Source organism: Tachypleus tridentatus, chromosome 10, assembly GCF_004210375.1.
Source record: "Tachypleus tridentatus isolate NWPU-2018 chromosome 10, ASM421037v1, whole genome shotgun sequence".
Taxonomy (NCBI): domain Eukaryota; kingdom Metazoa; phylum Arthropoda; class Merostomata; order Xiphosura; family Limulidae; genus Tachypleus; species Tachypleus tridentatus.
Window position 1 is genome coordinate 157498168 of NC_134834.1, and position 14540 is coordinate 157512707.

Below are 14540 nucleotides of genomic sequence, written 5' to 3' on the forward strand. Positions count from 1 at the left end.
AATAAGCAGGCAGTTTAATAAAGTGGAAAAATGATAAATTAATCAACAAAATATTTCTCAGTCAGCTTTTCAATTTATAAATAGTTATGATATTTATAAACTGACAAGTCAATTTAATTGTGGTGGGTAGCAGGGGGAGTGAAAGGACCACAAATTTTGCACTATATAATTTGAACATACTTAGTAGCTTAAATTAAAAAGTATTTAGTTTTTTTAATTATGTAATGCTGACTGAAGTAGAGTGCACGTAATTATGAATAAATAAAACAATAAGAAATTCCAGAATATTTTACAAAGAACTTTCATTGGCATAAGATTCTTGACTTTAGGATCTTAACTTGAGTGGTAAAGAGTTCATTAGAGATCATATTATGTATGGCAAAAATGAATAATTTTGTACAACTTATCACAGTGACAACAGATCAGCAGCACCCTCCCATCCATACTAAAGGATTGACTGTTATTCATATAATGTACCCTTAACTTAAATTGAGAGAGATGTTTTGTGATATTGTGCAGTTTTGAACCATGCTTGACAGCTCAGAAATCCAAGAACTTTTTCAGAAACTACCACAGGGCCAACTCTTGACTCTAAAGCTTTAATAACATTTGGCTTTGATGATAAATTATTTAGTTTGAATAACAAACGTAAAATTTTAGGCTTATGAAAGTCTGTATTAACTTTAAAAAAAACGTATTGTATGTTGCTTGTTACAAGTCACATAAACAAAAGATCTGAACTAATGACTGTATGCAATGTCATTTCTGAAATCAACTACGTCTTTGCTACTCTTTCAGAATTTAAATGTAACTTACAACAGAAAAGTTTTTATATCTAGGCTTGAAAGTTTGATTATCTCATGTTTCTAACAAACCTCTAATTATTAAGCTTTCTTGTGGAAAATTATTTTGACCAGTTGATTTGGTTTAGTGGGCTTTCACATATTCAAAAACGTTTTGCATATTATGCACGTGTTCAAACTACAGTAAGTTGGTGTTTTTCTTAGTGTAAGGCTACACAATGGGGTATCCTGCATTCTATCTACTGCAGGGAATTGAACCTCGAATTTTACCATTGTAAGTCTATAAGCTTAAAGCTGATCCACTGAGGAACATTACAAAAGACCTTGTGTTAGATATAATCATAATGTTGCAATATAATAGTAAGAAATCATAACCCCCTTTTTTATTCATATTTGAACTTTCTTAGGACAAGTGAAATACGTGTATTTTAAAATGATAACAACCGAGGAAAAAAATTAAATGAAAAGCTCGATTTTGTTTATATTAAAATTGTATACACACAGTCTTATTAACGGAATTTGATGTGAATAAAAATCCCGTTCATTGTCATAGGAAGCGTGGTTAGGGGAAGCACTTTTTATTTTATTATAACAACTACTACAGTAAATTACATAAAATGTAGTTAATAATCCAGGCTCTAATAACTTCTATTGCCCTACGATGAGCACTGAACCCCAGCTGTAATGGGTTCTTCTGTGGCGCTTATTCCTTTGGGTCAGTAAACCCTGCTTCCTCTTTTTAAAGCCCCCCAGTGGCTCAGCAGTATGTCTACGGACTTACAATGCTAAAAACCGGGTTTCGAAACCCATGATGGGCAGAGCTCAGATAGCCCATTGTGTAGCTTTGTGCTTAATTAAAAAAACAAACAATCCTCTTTTTAATTTCTCTTCTACACCACTACCATTCCTTTTAATCTCCACTGGCTGGCAGGTCAGAAGGTCTTTTTTGAGTTCCATCTGCAGTTCAAGCCTGCAATCGTTTTTATTAATTAATGTAGTAAAAAATATAACCCGTTACCACAATCAATGTTGAAATAAGCACGTTTATAACGACTCTACATTATAGAAATAAAACTTATTAAAACAGTAGTACAGTCAGGGGCGTAGATTTTTTACACCCGATGGGGGGGGATGATTTTTGCCACCACTTATGTGGACTGGTCAATTTACAAATTGGTAATCTCTGATTACGTGAACCTGAAAGCTGTAAACATGCAGTCACAGAGTAATCTTGTTGCTACGATACTTGCATGTATACTTAGGACTACTGACTGATACTTACGAACTATCGCTTAGATCGAAAAGCTTAGAAGCACGCCTATATTAAAGATGTACATTTCGGCTACTGAAAAAGCCTACATCTAGGCCTAATTATGAAATTCCATTGGTAAGAACACGAGAATCAGAAGAACAAACACAATTTGTAGGCCTGTAATGCAATAAAACAATCTACGCTCCTGACTACAGTATATGTGATTTTTTTCGATTAACCATAATTTTACTGAACTATTTATAGAGTTTTGATATTAGGGAAACGCCAAGGTTAATAAATATAAATAAAAGAAAGCCTTGTAACCTGAGCGCTTTCGAAAGGGGGTCTTCTCTTTGTCAGGGATAAATAAGCATGGTTTACTTTCAAACTTTCTACAAAATATGTTTAAAGCTTTTTGTGTTACATCCTACTTATAAGTAGGATTATATTTTCATGTACATTAATTACCGAAATCTGTTCTCTAATAAGTAAGTCGCAAAAATGTAACACAACGCATTTAAGAAACTTCTACCTCCCTCTTTCGTTTTTCAGAAATTATAGTTATCAATACTGAAACCTATATATTAACAAGTTAGTAATGATACATAGGTAAATAATACTATTTCAAAGTTTGATTCTATTTGTTTTTTACGTTGTTCATAATCTTTATGTTTAGGAAGATTACCTTGAGCTTTTATTATCAAAGTTAATCATACTCGGTTGGTTATTACACTAGATAATAACTGAACTTTGAACAATATGCAGGCATTTTTCAAACTCATTTACTAACCTTCGATGATATAAGAGCTTAAAGAACAAGTTTTCCTGAGTGATATTTGGAAGTTTGAATAGTTCAATGATAACAGTATGTTATTAAAACTCAGTATATATGCAATGGAAGTTACGCGGTGTTTTATATGGTGGAAGGAAGATGTCGACCAGATCGAGAAATAAGAATCAACTTGTTTCGCCATCGTCTGTTAGTTACGATCTTAAAATGGCAGAAAAATACGGGACTTACTCAGTTCAGAACAAAGATGGCGACGAGGAAGACATTGAGAAGGACGAAGATTGCACCGGTTGTCATGAAAGTGAGATGGAACATCATTACGGTCCATCTCAAATATGTTGCATACCCCTCCCTCGACCCCTGTGGCTGTTCGTGAACTTTGTTGCTCCAACAGTTATTTTCATATTTAGTTATGTATCGGATATTGTCAGTGACGCTGCCGTTTCTGCTCGTCATTACGCAGACGGGAACTTTTGGTGGTTCGCTCTAACTTTATCACTGATATTTACTCCTGCCATTATGTTTGCCCTTTTTGGAATACTAAAAATGGTTAGAGACCAAAAGATGATATTTCCGAAAAAATTACTTTGGATTCTGTTCTACACTGTTTCAGCCGTATGGGTCATTCTTTGGCCGCTATTCAGGTTAGTAATATTCTTAAGTATGTCCAACTTTTTATTAATTATCTTCTGACCCTATAAGTGGTAAGAAGAAAAGGACCACGTGCATGTAAAGCGTTTTTTACTTTACCAGTTTTCAACTTGTCATTTGGTTTTTCAAAATTATTTGAGCTTTTCATTGTGATAAGAAAGGGTATTTAACTGCTTTTGTATTTATTTTTATGTATTGAAAATCTACTAAGTTTATCTGTCGCCGTCCCTAATTTTTAACTGTTGAACAGAGGGAAGACAGCCATTCAGCAACATCCTGCCACCTACAATCCATCATATTTCAGGAATGTTTAAGTAAAGTAAGAAGTACTGAAGGGCGATTGAAATCTCTTGCTGAACACTATCAACTTTTCAGCTATGGGGTGTTGTAATGTAATGGTTAATCGCATTATTTGTTGGCAAAGAATAGCCCAAGAGTTGGCAGTAGGTGATGTTGACCATCTGCCTTACCTCTCTACTCTAGCATTTCAAAATTGGGGATGATTTATTTTTTAATTCCGCGCAAAGCTACATGAGGGCTATCTGAACTAGCCGTTCATAATTTAGAGGGAAAGCACCTAGTCATCACCACCCACCACCAACTCTTGGACTACCATTTTACCAATGAATAGTGGGATTGATCGTGGAATATAACGTCCCTACGGCTGAAAGAGCAAGCATGCTTTGATGTGAGGTGAACTCGAACCGGCAAACTCAGATTACCGGTACTTTAATGGTTATCTGGCCATTAAAGATAACTACAGGAGATGGCCCACAAGTTGTACGTGTACCGAAAACAAGCAAAACCAATGGTGATAACTTCAAATTTAAAAAGCAGTATATTTTTGTTTAAAACATTTGTCATTATATTTTTCTTTTGAATTAGCCTGATTTATTTCTGTAATTGGGCCAGGCATGGCCAGGTGGTTAAGGCACTCGACTCGTAATCTCAGGGTAGCGAGTTTGAATCCCCGTCACATCAAACATCCTCGCCATTTCAGCTATGGGGGCGTTATAATATCACGGTCAGTCTCACTCTTCGTTGGTAAAAGAGTAGTTCAAGAGTTGGCGGTGGGTGGTGATGACTAGCTGCCTTCCCTCTAGTTTTACACTGCTAAATTAGGGACAGCTAACGCAGATACCTTTCGTGTAGCTTTGAGTGAAATTCAAAATAAACCAAACAAACCAATTTCTGTAGTTAATTAAGAATTATAAAAGATTAGCCCCTCGCTAGTAGAGCGGTAACTCTACGGATTTACAACGCTAAGATCAGGGGTTCGATTCCCCTCGGTGTGTTCAGCAAGATAGCCCGATGTGGTTTTGCTATAAGAAAACACACAGAAATAAAAGATTATTTATTTTTCGATATTCGAATAATATTCAACAGGGTGGTAGTTAATTTTTATTGCAATGTGCCTAAATAATTTGTCCTTGCAGGTTGGAAAATGTTAATTGTGTTTACAATTGACGGTTACAGAATTATTGAAAGTGGAATTCGGAAGGATAAGTAAATATGATGTGCCTCAAAAAATATTCATTGGCTCTTTTTAATTTTTCTAAATATTAAAACAAATGCGAACAGTTACGTTAAAAATCCGGAGCTTTGAAAAAAAATCAAACATGTAATTTGAATTGTCTAGAATGGCTAACAGAATAGTTTAACAATTTAGTTACAAGTGTGGTCTGAATACTCAATGACTGATGGCTGATATGGGCAAGACTGACTATTGCGCCTTCCCCTCTCTCGGTAGATAAGCGGTTAAGTGGAGCTTATGACCCTAAAAATCGAGTTTTGATGCATACGGTAGAAAGAGCAAATACAGTTTCTTCTGTGCCAATGCATTAGCCCCCTAATGACACAACAGTATTTCCGCACACTTACAACGTTAGATTCTGGGCGTTGTTACCCGTTGTGGGAAGAGTGCAGATAGCCTTTTGTATTGCTTTGTGGTTAACTTCAAATAAAACAAAAAAAACAATTGCGCTAAACAACGAACAGAAAAGTTGATAATAATTTTTCATTTTTTAGGTATCTGAAAATGTTGTATTATGGTTTCAAGATTCTTGCAAACAAAACTAAACAAATGGATTACATCAAGTACCTGAATGAAGTTGAAAATGAAGATGCTAAGTTCCAGAAAGTGTTCAAGGCCTTCCTTGAATCTGCTCCTCAGTTGTTACTGCAGCTGTATATCATGTTGTCAAACCCGCCAGAAGAACAAAATGTTTATACAGGTATTAACTTAACCTATACAGTCATGTTGATTAAGTACTTACAATACTTAGGCGTTTTTTTTTCTCCCCCAGCTGATTCCCACTTTCTCGTCAAGCACCATTCTATCTATGTACGTAACGAAATCAGGACGAGACATGATGGTTATTGTTTTGAACATATTTTTATCAAGGCAAAATAAAAAAAAAAGTTTAATATTCTTTAAAATGAAAGCTTTCACGATAATTCATATAAGTTATTTAGAAAATTAAATACACGAAATAAAACTTCATAATTGCACCAAGCACCAGAAAAGTAAAGTATGCCATTGTTACGTATTATAATTTATCTCGGACGATCCTCCGATTTATTTATGTTACGTACATTACGTATTGCTATTTCAAATAACTGGAAATTTTAATTCAGAAGTCAATTACATGTTAAGATGTATCAAATATTTGTTATTTTCCAACAAGATTAAAACACAGAATTTTCTTTCTTAACACAAATATATTCTATATACAAACAACAATACAATTTATAATAACAGTTATTACAAATAATATACATATATATACGAAAATGTTACAAACTCATGAACAATTTTCGATCTTCTATCTGTTCTGGAACTGAATATTTTATCCACGGTTCAGGTCATCGACAAGCGAATTAATTCTGAATTGATATTGCTACACTTCGCTTAAGCTAGTTAACTGTTTGGTCTTTCTTGGCTGGCATCATGCTGCTTGCAAGCTGACGTTTTACCGAGAAAGATATTTAATATCCTCGTAGAAATACTAACGTCCGAAGTTAATTCACTGAAGTTAAACGGTTTGTAATGTTCGAAATCTATAAACGTTTCTGGTTAAATTCTGTAGTTTTCCATTAATTAGCATTCATCACAATTATAGCTTCCGAGGCTTATAGTATACTGACTGCAGCTGACCAACAGTATTCTGCAATTGTCTCTTGGCGCGTTGGTTTATGAACCTTTTTAGGAGAGTTATCGAAAGTTCACTTAGCAACAATACTGTCAACGACCAGTATTACATACACACCAAGTACATTGTTGATTCTTAAGCTCCAAATCTACAAATTTAGAGAACGGATACTTGCGCCATACACATTTTACAATACGAGTTAAATACATTTCTATATATATATTAAAATGAAACAAACATATATATTAAAATAATATTAAATTCGTTACAACCATACACACGGTCCCAAATAACTTGATTAACAGCTCGATGTATTTAATCGAAACGTTACTTCATCTAAAATAGTCAACACATTTCATGAACGTGTTGGGAGTTTAAAATAAGCTCTGTTTTCTTAGTTTTAAATGCATTTATTATTTATACACGGTAATGATTCTGTTGGGTAGCATTATAATATTATTTCACCGACTAGTTTCAGTATTACGTTGCTAACAAACATCGTTTACTTGGCACCATTTCTTACTAGTCAACCCTCATCTGGTTTATTTTTCTTTGAAAACGCCTGAATTTTAACAATATTAGATAGACTTCGTTATAGCTTTCGACAGGGATACAGTATAAATACAAAAGTGCTATGACTTATCTCTCTACAAATCTGTCACCAATTAACTGTATTCATAAAACTTAATTTCCCAATTACGTTTTTAAACTAGTATTTTGACAGTTAAAGCGTGAATGAAGTTGAATTAAACTAAGATACGTTTATTATCATTTTTCAGTTGTGACACAAATAATAGGCGTGTCCTTCTCTCTGATTAGCCTGACCAACGTAGTGACGTCGTTTGAAATAGAAAATTACCAGAAAAGAAAAGTACAAGAAGCAATAGCAGCGGCACCTATCGCAAGAACTGATATAGAAATTTCCGAGGAAGATGAGAAACATAGCGAAGTTTGTTGTATTGGCATAGAATTTCTCTGGTGGTTTTTTTCAATTGGTGCACGTGTCATCGCTTTGGCGATGTTTGGTTCCGTATATTCGTATTGGCTGTTTCTGGTATGTGGACTCCACGTGATAATTATGTCCTCTTTTATACTTGTGTACACTTTGGACAGTGTAAAAGTAGAAAATGTTATACTTGCTTTGTTCATGGGATTTATATACATCTTCTGTTTTGTTGAATACAAAGTGAATTTTAGTCAACTCGGTAAAACAGCAGCACTGTATATCCTATATTATATTTTAAACTTTACCGAAAACACTGTGATCGTATTATTAGCATACTTTACTGCCGCCAAGAGCTATTGGTTTCATCCAACTATACTTGTTTGTCATTTTGTAGGCTTTTTCCTGGGTGTACTTTTCATGTTACTCTATTTAGGCCTATTCAGACCATTTCACTTGAAAAAAATCCGGAAAATGTTATCTCCAGTGCCCCTTGGCAAAGGTAGCAGCGAGTGAAGCTAAGATTTAGAATATTCTTTATTTTAACTAAATTTTAATCGTAAAAATAAATGTTTACTTATACTATATTAGTAATTGACAGTTAAGACTAAAGTAAAAATAAATGTTTACTTATACTATATTAGTAACTGACAGTTAAGATTAAAGTAAGACATTAAAAATGCTAAGTTTATTGTTCTAACAATGTTTAAATGTTCTAACGCTAATCACAACGGGTTAAAGTGATAGATAAGAGGAGTCCCAGACACAAAAATCAAGGATTATCTGCACTGTCTTTAAATCTCATTGGCTTGAAAATAGTCTATCTACGTTTTTATTTATTAATATATTGCATCCTTCTTTTAAAGAGTATTGCAGAAGACGTTAAATCACGCGCACCATACTTAAACTGTTAGTCTTTCAATTGTGCCAAACGCGTCGGTTTTTACACACAAAATAAAATTTATAATAGGATCTTATAATTTCCCCAGCAGTAGAATAAGTGATACCATAATCACTGTGTGACTCATGAAAATTAACAAATATTAAGAGATAATCTTGTTTCATTTAATATATAACTTAAGGTACACGGACAAAGCTACTCACAGTACTAGTGTAAGAATGTTGAGTCTGCAGTTGCTCTAATACGATAAAGTAGAAATTTGTATCAAGCCTTTGTCTAGTCAGTAGAAAAAATCTGCACTAAAGTGGTCAAAGTATACAACCGCGAGTGCTCAACAGTGAAACAGTAGCGAATAATGAATTTGATACAAATTTATTTTTCAGTCAAATATTATTTTTAGCTGTAGGATGGGAAAGACTTCCTCAATTTCAAATGTTTCATTTTTACAATGTTTAAGTTGATTATTTCCATATATTTTGTGTCAATATAAATATTATTGTGTGTTGGTTCGTTTTCCTAGTCAGTAAATGTTTCACATCGTTAAAATCAAATAAAAGTTTCAATAATTTTTTGTTTTGTTTTTTGAATTTCGCGCAAAGCTACACGAGGGCTATCTGCGCTAGCCATCCCTAATTTAGCAATGTAAGACTATAGGAAAGGTAACTAGTCATCACCACCTACCGCCAACTCGTGGACTACTCTTTTACCAACGAATAGTGAGATTGACTGTAACATTATAACGCCCACACGACTGAAAGGGCGAGCATGTTTGGTGCGACGGTGATTCGAACGTCTTAACCCCCTGGCCAGGGCGGGCCCCTAAGGTGCAATATAAAGCAATGTTTTTGTAATTCTTGGTGACCAACAAATATAGTCGTGGTCAACGGTTTTTCACGCATGAACGATTTACCAAAAGTTAATATGATTAAATACTGTGTGTTCACTTTGTTACTCTTAGACCTGAGGCACATGTACGATTAGAAAATTCCTGCAAGTTTTCACCAACATAAACCTTCATGTTGGTTGTGCTTCTCAAGGTGCTATAAATGAAAACTATTTTAATAGCATTGAAAACGTTGCGCTACGTCAACATAACACTTAAAAAATATATCAGAGACTGAGTTCTAACAACGCAGTTAATAGCTAGAAAATAAAGATTAGTTTCATTCCCTACATGTATAATAAAGCAATAAAAACAAATGGGGAAAATACATAAATTACCAGACTGCCCAAATCCTATGGCAGGTAATTCTTTTGTGAAATTCTAACGTCAAAGTTAATTGCGAAAAAGATTAGATTTGTTTCCTACTATAAACAAGGTGTCGGGAAATTATATTAATTGTTCAAATTGTTTAGAAACAAGTCTTGAACCCCTGCTACAATGACTATTATACGTTCCTTCAATCAACGGTGATACACTGTAGTATACGCATGGTTTTATCTGTTTTAGCACAAAGCTAGACAAAAGAATTTAAGAAGTTGAAAGTCCGTAAACGTATCATGCACTTATGGATATCACAGGTAGAACATCTGACCCACCACAACACGGGCTCTAGAGAAGTTAACATATTCTGAATGTTAATAACTTAATTTATGTACATCCTGTACATGATACTCATATGAGTATATATGTTTATCCAAAAAACAAAACAGTAAATAACATCTTTCCAATAATAGGGAATTGATGTCTAAAAATAGAAGTTTAATTTCCTTACCAAGATGTACATGGGTTTAACTGGAACTAACATTAAATTAAATAATATAAATTTCATTCATTGAGTTTTCTTTATCTTTGATATATTTATTCATGTAGTTTACATTTCTGGCAAAATCAAAATAGTCAAACGATAAAACTGATTGTCATTTATATCCATTCACAACAAAACAATAGTCCACATAAGAAATATTCCTTTATTTTGTTAAAGTCAATCTATTTAAAATCTGTAAAGGTAGTATTTACATGCACCATACCCAGTTTATTGGCTCATTAGACTGCTTAAAATACAAAATATTAATAAATACAAAAATCTTTTTAAGGATAGAAAACTTTGGAATAGTTGTGTTCTTAATTTTATCTAAACTACACAGACTTTTGCCATATCTGCTCAGTATTCTCATAAACACTGACTGCAGAAATACTGAGAATTAAAAGTAATCAGACTATGTTAATCAGATGTTTGACTTTAAGAGCTTAATTTTACAAATACACAGGTACCTAAAATAAGAGGAACAATTCTTTAGGATTTTACTTCATAACCACTACCACACAATTTCACTCAAATTCACCATTTGGTTGATAGACAGTTAATTACAAAATTATTTTGGTCTTCAGAAGAAAACTGGTGTTATAGTGCTAAGACATATTCAGGGGTACAATAACTTGAATGATATTAGTTTGGGTACCCAACTAAACACAAAATGCCCCAAGAGATCCAAGTAGAGCTAGCAACAGCCATTTTTAACATATTTATTACACTTGTAAAATTAAGCCTCCACATTATCCACATCATTTTTAAATAAATTTCAATAAATATACCAAAGTGAACTTAGTTTTTGGGTTTAGTACATCTTGTTTTGTAAAACTACAGAAAAGGTAAACAGTCAAATGTCAGGAAAAACGTAAATAAGGGTTAGCAAACACAGAATCACCAAAAGACCAAACTGTGCATTGTTTCTACATTCATTTTGGTTTTAGATGTGGCAAGTTAATTGAACCTTTTCTAAAAGTAAAAGGGTAGTATTTCATTTTAACTTTATTTTTGTGTTATCACAACTAGTTTTTAAAAACACTCAAACTAAACAATTGTCAAAATGACAAAAATAACCCCAGTATTTTTTATCACTAGGACTAATAGTGTGTATTTTATACAAAGGCAGCATAAACACCAACAAAGAAGAAAACATAGGTATAATTATAAGTGTAGGTGTTTACATTTCTTATATAACCAATTTAATCAAGCACGATCATGTATAAGTCGGCAAATATTATACGGAAATTGCACTTACTGAAATAGAAAATGAATTAATATTTTCAATTAAATTATGTAAGATTATTTTCAATACAAAAAAAAATGTCTTAAGGGGTAGTAGCATGTGCTAATTATATGTACTGTTAAAGGCAATTTATTTAACTGAAAAAAAAGTGTAGCAGGATGTAGTTTATATTAATATGATATATAAATATATTATATTATGACCCTATGCAGTAGCACTACATTGATATCACTTATACCATTTGGAACAGTTCCTCTTTCAAGTTAAGTCAGAATGAAATGCATGCTGCTTTTCAGATAACTGAATATTAATAGTTGACATTTTAATGACAGCTTCAAAGTGTTCTTCTACATATGAATTGGGCATGAATAATGCTGTCCCACTAATCTACAAGTAGCTCACACATTCAACAGTTGAAGATCACATCCAAGACGTTGGATAACATATTCAGGCATACAGAACACTGGATTAACTTCTTTAAGTGTCTGATCTCCTAACAGTGATAATCCAGCCAGTCCAAATAATGTGTGGAAAGGATCAACCTACAACAAGAAGCAACATAACAGAATATACCAGCTAGTCCATACAGTTTGAAGAAATCTAGAATAGCATAACATAAGATATATCAGCTAATTTATGTACTATGAGGAAAGGGTATAACTACAAAAACACAATGTATATACCAGCTAATTCATAAAGTGTGAGGAAAGTTGTTAAAAACTATGACAAAACATACTTACTGGTTAAAAAATATGAGGAAAGAGTCAATCTAATATTGGAAAAATTTAATGAGATACATCAGTCACCAGTTTAAAAAAAAAAAGTGTATTTTGGAAAATGTCAGTCAATGAAACATTTATTAGAAATGTAAAAATATTTATGTAAGAACTTTTTTCTTAAATATAACTCAGTAATGCATAATAATTATACAACCTCAAGGGAAATGCTAATTTCATTTGATAATACTAAGGAAGTTGGTATTTTAGTGCAGATTGGGAAAGTGTTGCACAGGAAGAGATACTATAATGTGTGATAGATTTCTATACAATATTTCGTGAAGATTAGTTGAGGGATTAAGACAATACATGTGTTGCTTGTATTACAGCTCTTTGATAACTGATATTTCTAGTAACTGGTTCAGAGAATTTCTCATATGTTAGAAGAATTAACATACAAAAGAAGAAGTTTTATTATTATAGTGGTAAATTAATTAGTGGAACATAACTCTAATTATGGGAAAAAATCAGGAAGACAGAGATTTTTAAAAAGTCACAGAATAAAGTAAAAGGACTGATTATATCAAACAACTGTACGATCTCAGATTAACTGAACAACTCCACATATTCTCACACTTTAGATAAAAAGCACGATTTACCACATTTATTAATTCAAACTGCACATTTAACCTGTATTTAAGTATACTTTGAGTTATTTTATTTTAAGATATTCAAAATTTTCTTCATAGCATCACTTGTTGAATTCTACAAAATAAAGACAGCAGAATTATTTAATAAAAAACAAGAGAAAATGTAAAGCAGGATCACTGTCAGACAATACAAACACTTATCAACAATTACAGATATTCTGTAAATTTAAAGCAAGTGATGGCAGATTGTAGGTCCATTTTGAAGATGTCTTTAAGTAGTTGACTACATATTTTGAAGAATGAGTATAACAAAGCTAATTATACGTTTCAAATATTTAATTTTTTGATACCATGGTTCCACCCACAAATGGATTGTGAGACACAATGGTAATAATAAAAGAAATGTTTGTGAAACATATAATGTCTATGTTTTCCTAAATTCTATAATTATGGAATTTCAACACATAATAATGGCTATAAGTATCAGTTATGCACACTTTTGACTTAATCATTCATACACTTATCAGAAAAATAAAATCATACATGCACTTGAAAGTGTAAACTGAAACAGATGATGTTTTGTTTAGAATAATTACTGCTTATACTGCTGCTGGTCTCACTCTTATAACATGCAGTTGCAATTTACAGGCAAGATGCTATTAGTTTTTAAAATAGATCAATTACACACTGAACTGACCAAAATATAGGCTATTTTAGGGATATATACCTTGCAGACATGCTATGCTATAATCATATAAAACCAAATATGGGTATATACTTTAAACATACTGTTTCCCACCTTCTATCTCTCAATACAAAATAATCTTTCTTATCTTGGAGCTGACAATACTCATGTGTCTACATCAGAGCATATGTATGACAGATATGACTAAGAACCAACTTTTATATTTTAAATCAAAAGTAAAATGGGGAATTACAGGCTTTTTGAATAGTTATACAGGTCTTAAAGGTTCTTATAAAAATTTTTTGGTGTATTTAAACATAATACAATGAATATCATTATGGAGTAACAATTCTTGGTAGGTGCACCAATGGATTAATGGTCAATCAGTTCAACATGGCTACCTATCATGTCAGTATCGGTCCACATTCTAAGGATGACACAATACAGCTGTTCAATATTCAACAGATGTAGTATCTAGAATGATACACAAATCACTTTAGGTAACCCCTCAATTAAAAAATTAAGGGAGTCATCCAAAAGCATTTGTAGTCCTGTTAAACACTGGATTATCATTGCATCATCTTTAGGATGCAGGTCATCATTGAAACAAATGATAATCTGAACTCAATCAGCAGATGTAGCACACACTGGGGATCATGGATTCATGTGTCTGTGATCTCATTAGTTTGTGTTGATTAATATTACTTTTATTATTTAAACATGCCACAACAGAAGCTGTATTTTGTAACAGCCATTAATATGAACTTCCGACCAGCATTATAAGGTGCATTTGAAAACTGAGGCAAATAAATATTTCCATCTGCTTATATGTTTAAGCAAAGGCTGATAAAATTATTGCAAAAATAAGGAATTTTAATATATATCGATATCTGTCGAGTTATTAACAAATATATACACGTGAAACAAAGTTGACCTCATGATTTATTTTATAATACCTTATTATTCTTTCAAGATAACTAATCATTCTAGAAAGAAGATAAAC

General features: G+C 32.6%; 2 protein-coding genes across 6 annotated transcripts in view; one reads left to right on the top strand and one right to left on the bottom strand.

The window, feature by feature from the left end:
* Positions 1-2801: 2801 nt before the first annotated feature.
* On the top strand, positions 2802-9060 carry LOC143230733 (XK-related protein 6-like). Of its 2 annotated transcripts, none has more exons than XM_076464808.1 (3): positions 2802-3489; positions 5525-5730; positions 7428-9060. In XM_076464808.1, exons 1-3 carry the CDS (start codon positions 2945-2947, stop codon positions 8105-8107), a joined length of 1431 nt encoding a protein of 476 aa, XP_076320923.1. In that variant the 5' UTR covers positions 2802-2944; the 3' UTR covers positions 8108-9060. The 2 variants fall into 2 exon arrangements, with proteins under 2 accessions (XP_076320923.1, XP_076320924.1); XM_076464809.1 differs by having other exon boundaries at positions 7468-9060.
* Positions 9061-10272: 1212 nt separating this feature from the next.
* RabGGTb (geranylgeranyl transferase type-2 subunit beta) overlaps positions 10273-14540 on the bottom strand; it is a 31702-nt gene continuing 27434 nt past the window's right edge. For all 4 annotated transcript variants that reach the window (XM_076464811.1, XM_076464810.1, XM_076464812.1 and 1 more), the window contains exon 10: positions 10273-12028. In XM_076464811.1, the coding sequence (XP_076320926.1) occupies positions 11885-12028 (144 nt within the window). In that variant the 3' untranslated portion in view covers positions 10273-11884. The remainder of the gene's footprint in view (positions 12029-14540) is intronic.

Bases quoted from the DNA above. Each gene is read 5' to 3' on its own strand.
- LOC143230733 (XM_076464808.1), top strand. From the start codon at position 2,945: ATGCAATGGAAGTTACGCGGTGTTTTATATGGTGGAAGGAAGATGTCG. The intron at 3,490-5,524 runs GTTAGTAATATT...TTCATTTTTTAG, and splicing joins ATTCTTTGGCCGCTATTCAG to GTATCTGAAAATGTTGTATT. The intron at 5,731-7,427 runs GTATTAACTTAA...ATCATTTTTCAG, and splicing joins AGAACAAAATGTTTATACAG to TTGTGACACAAATAATAGGC.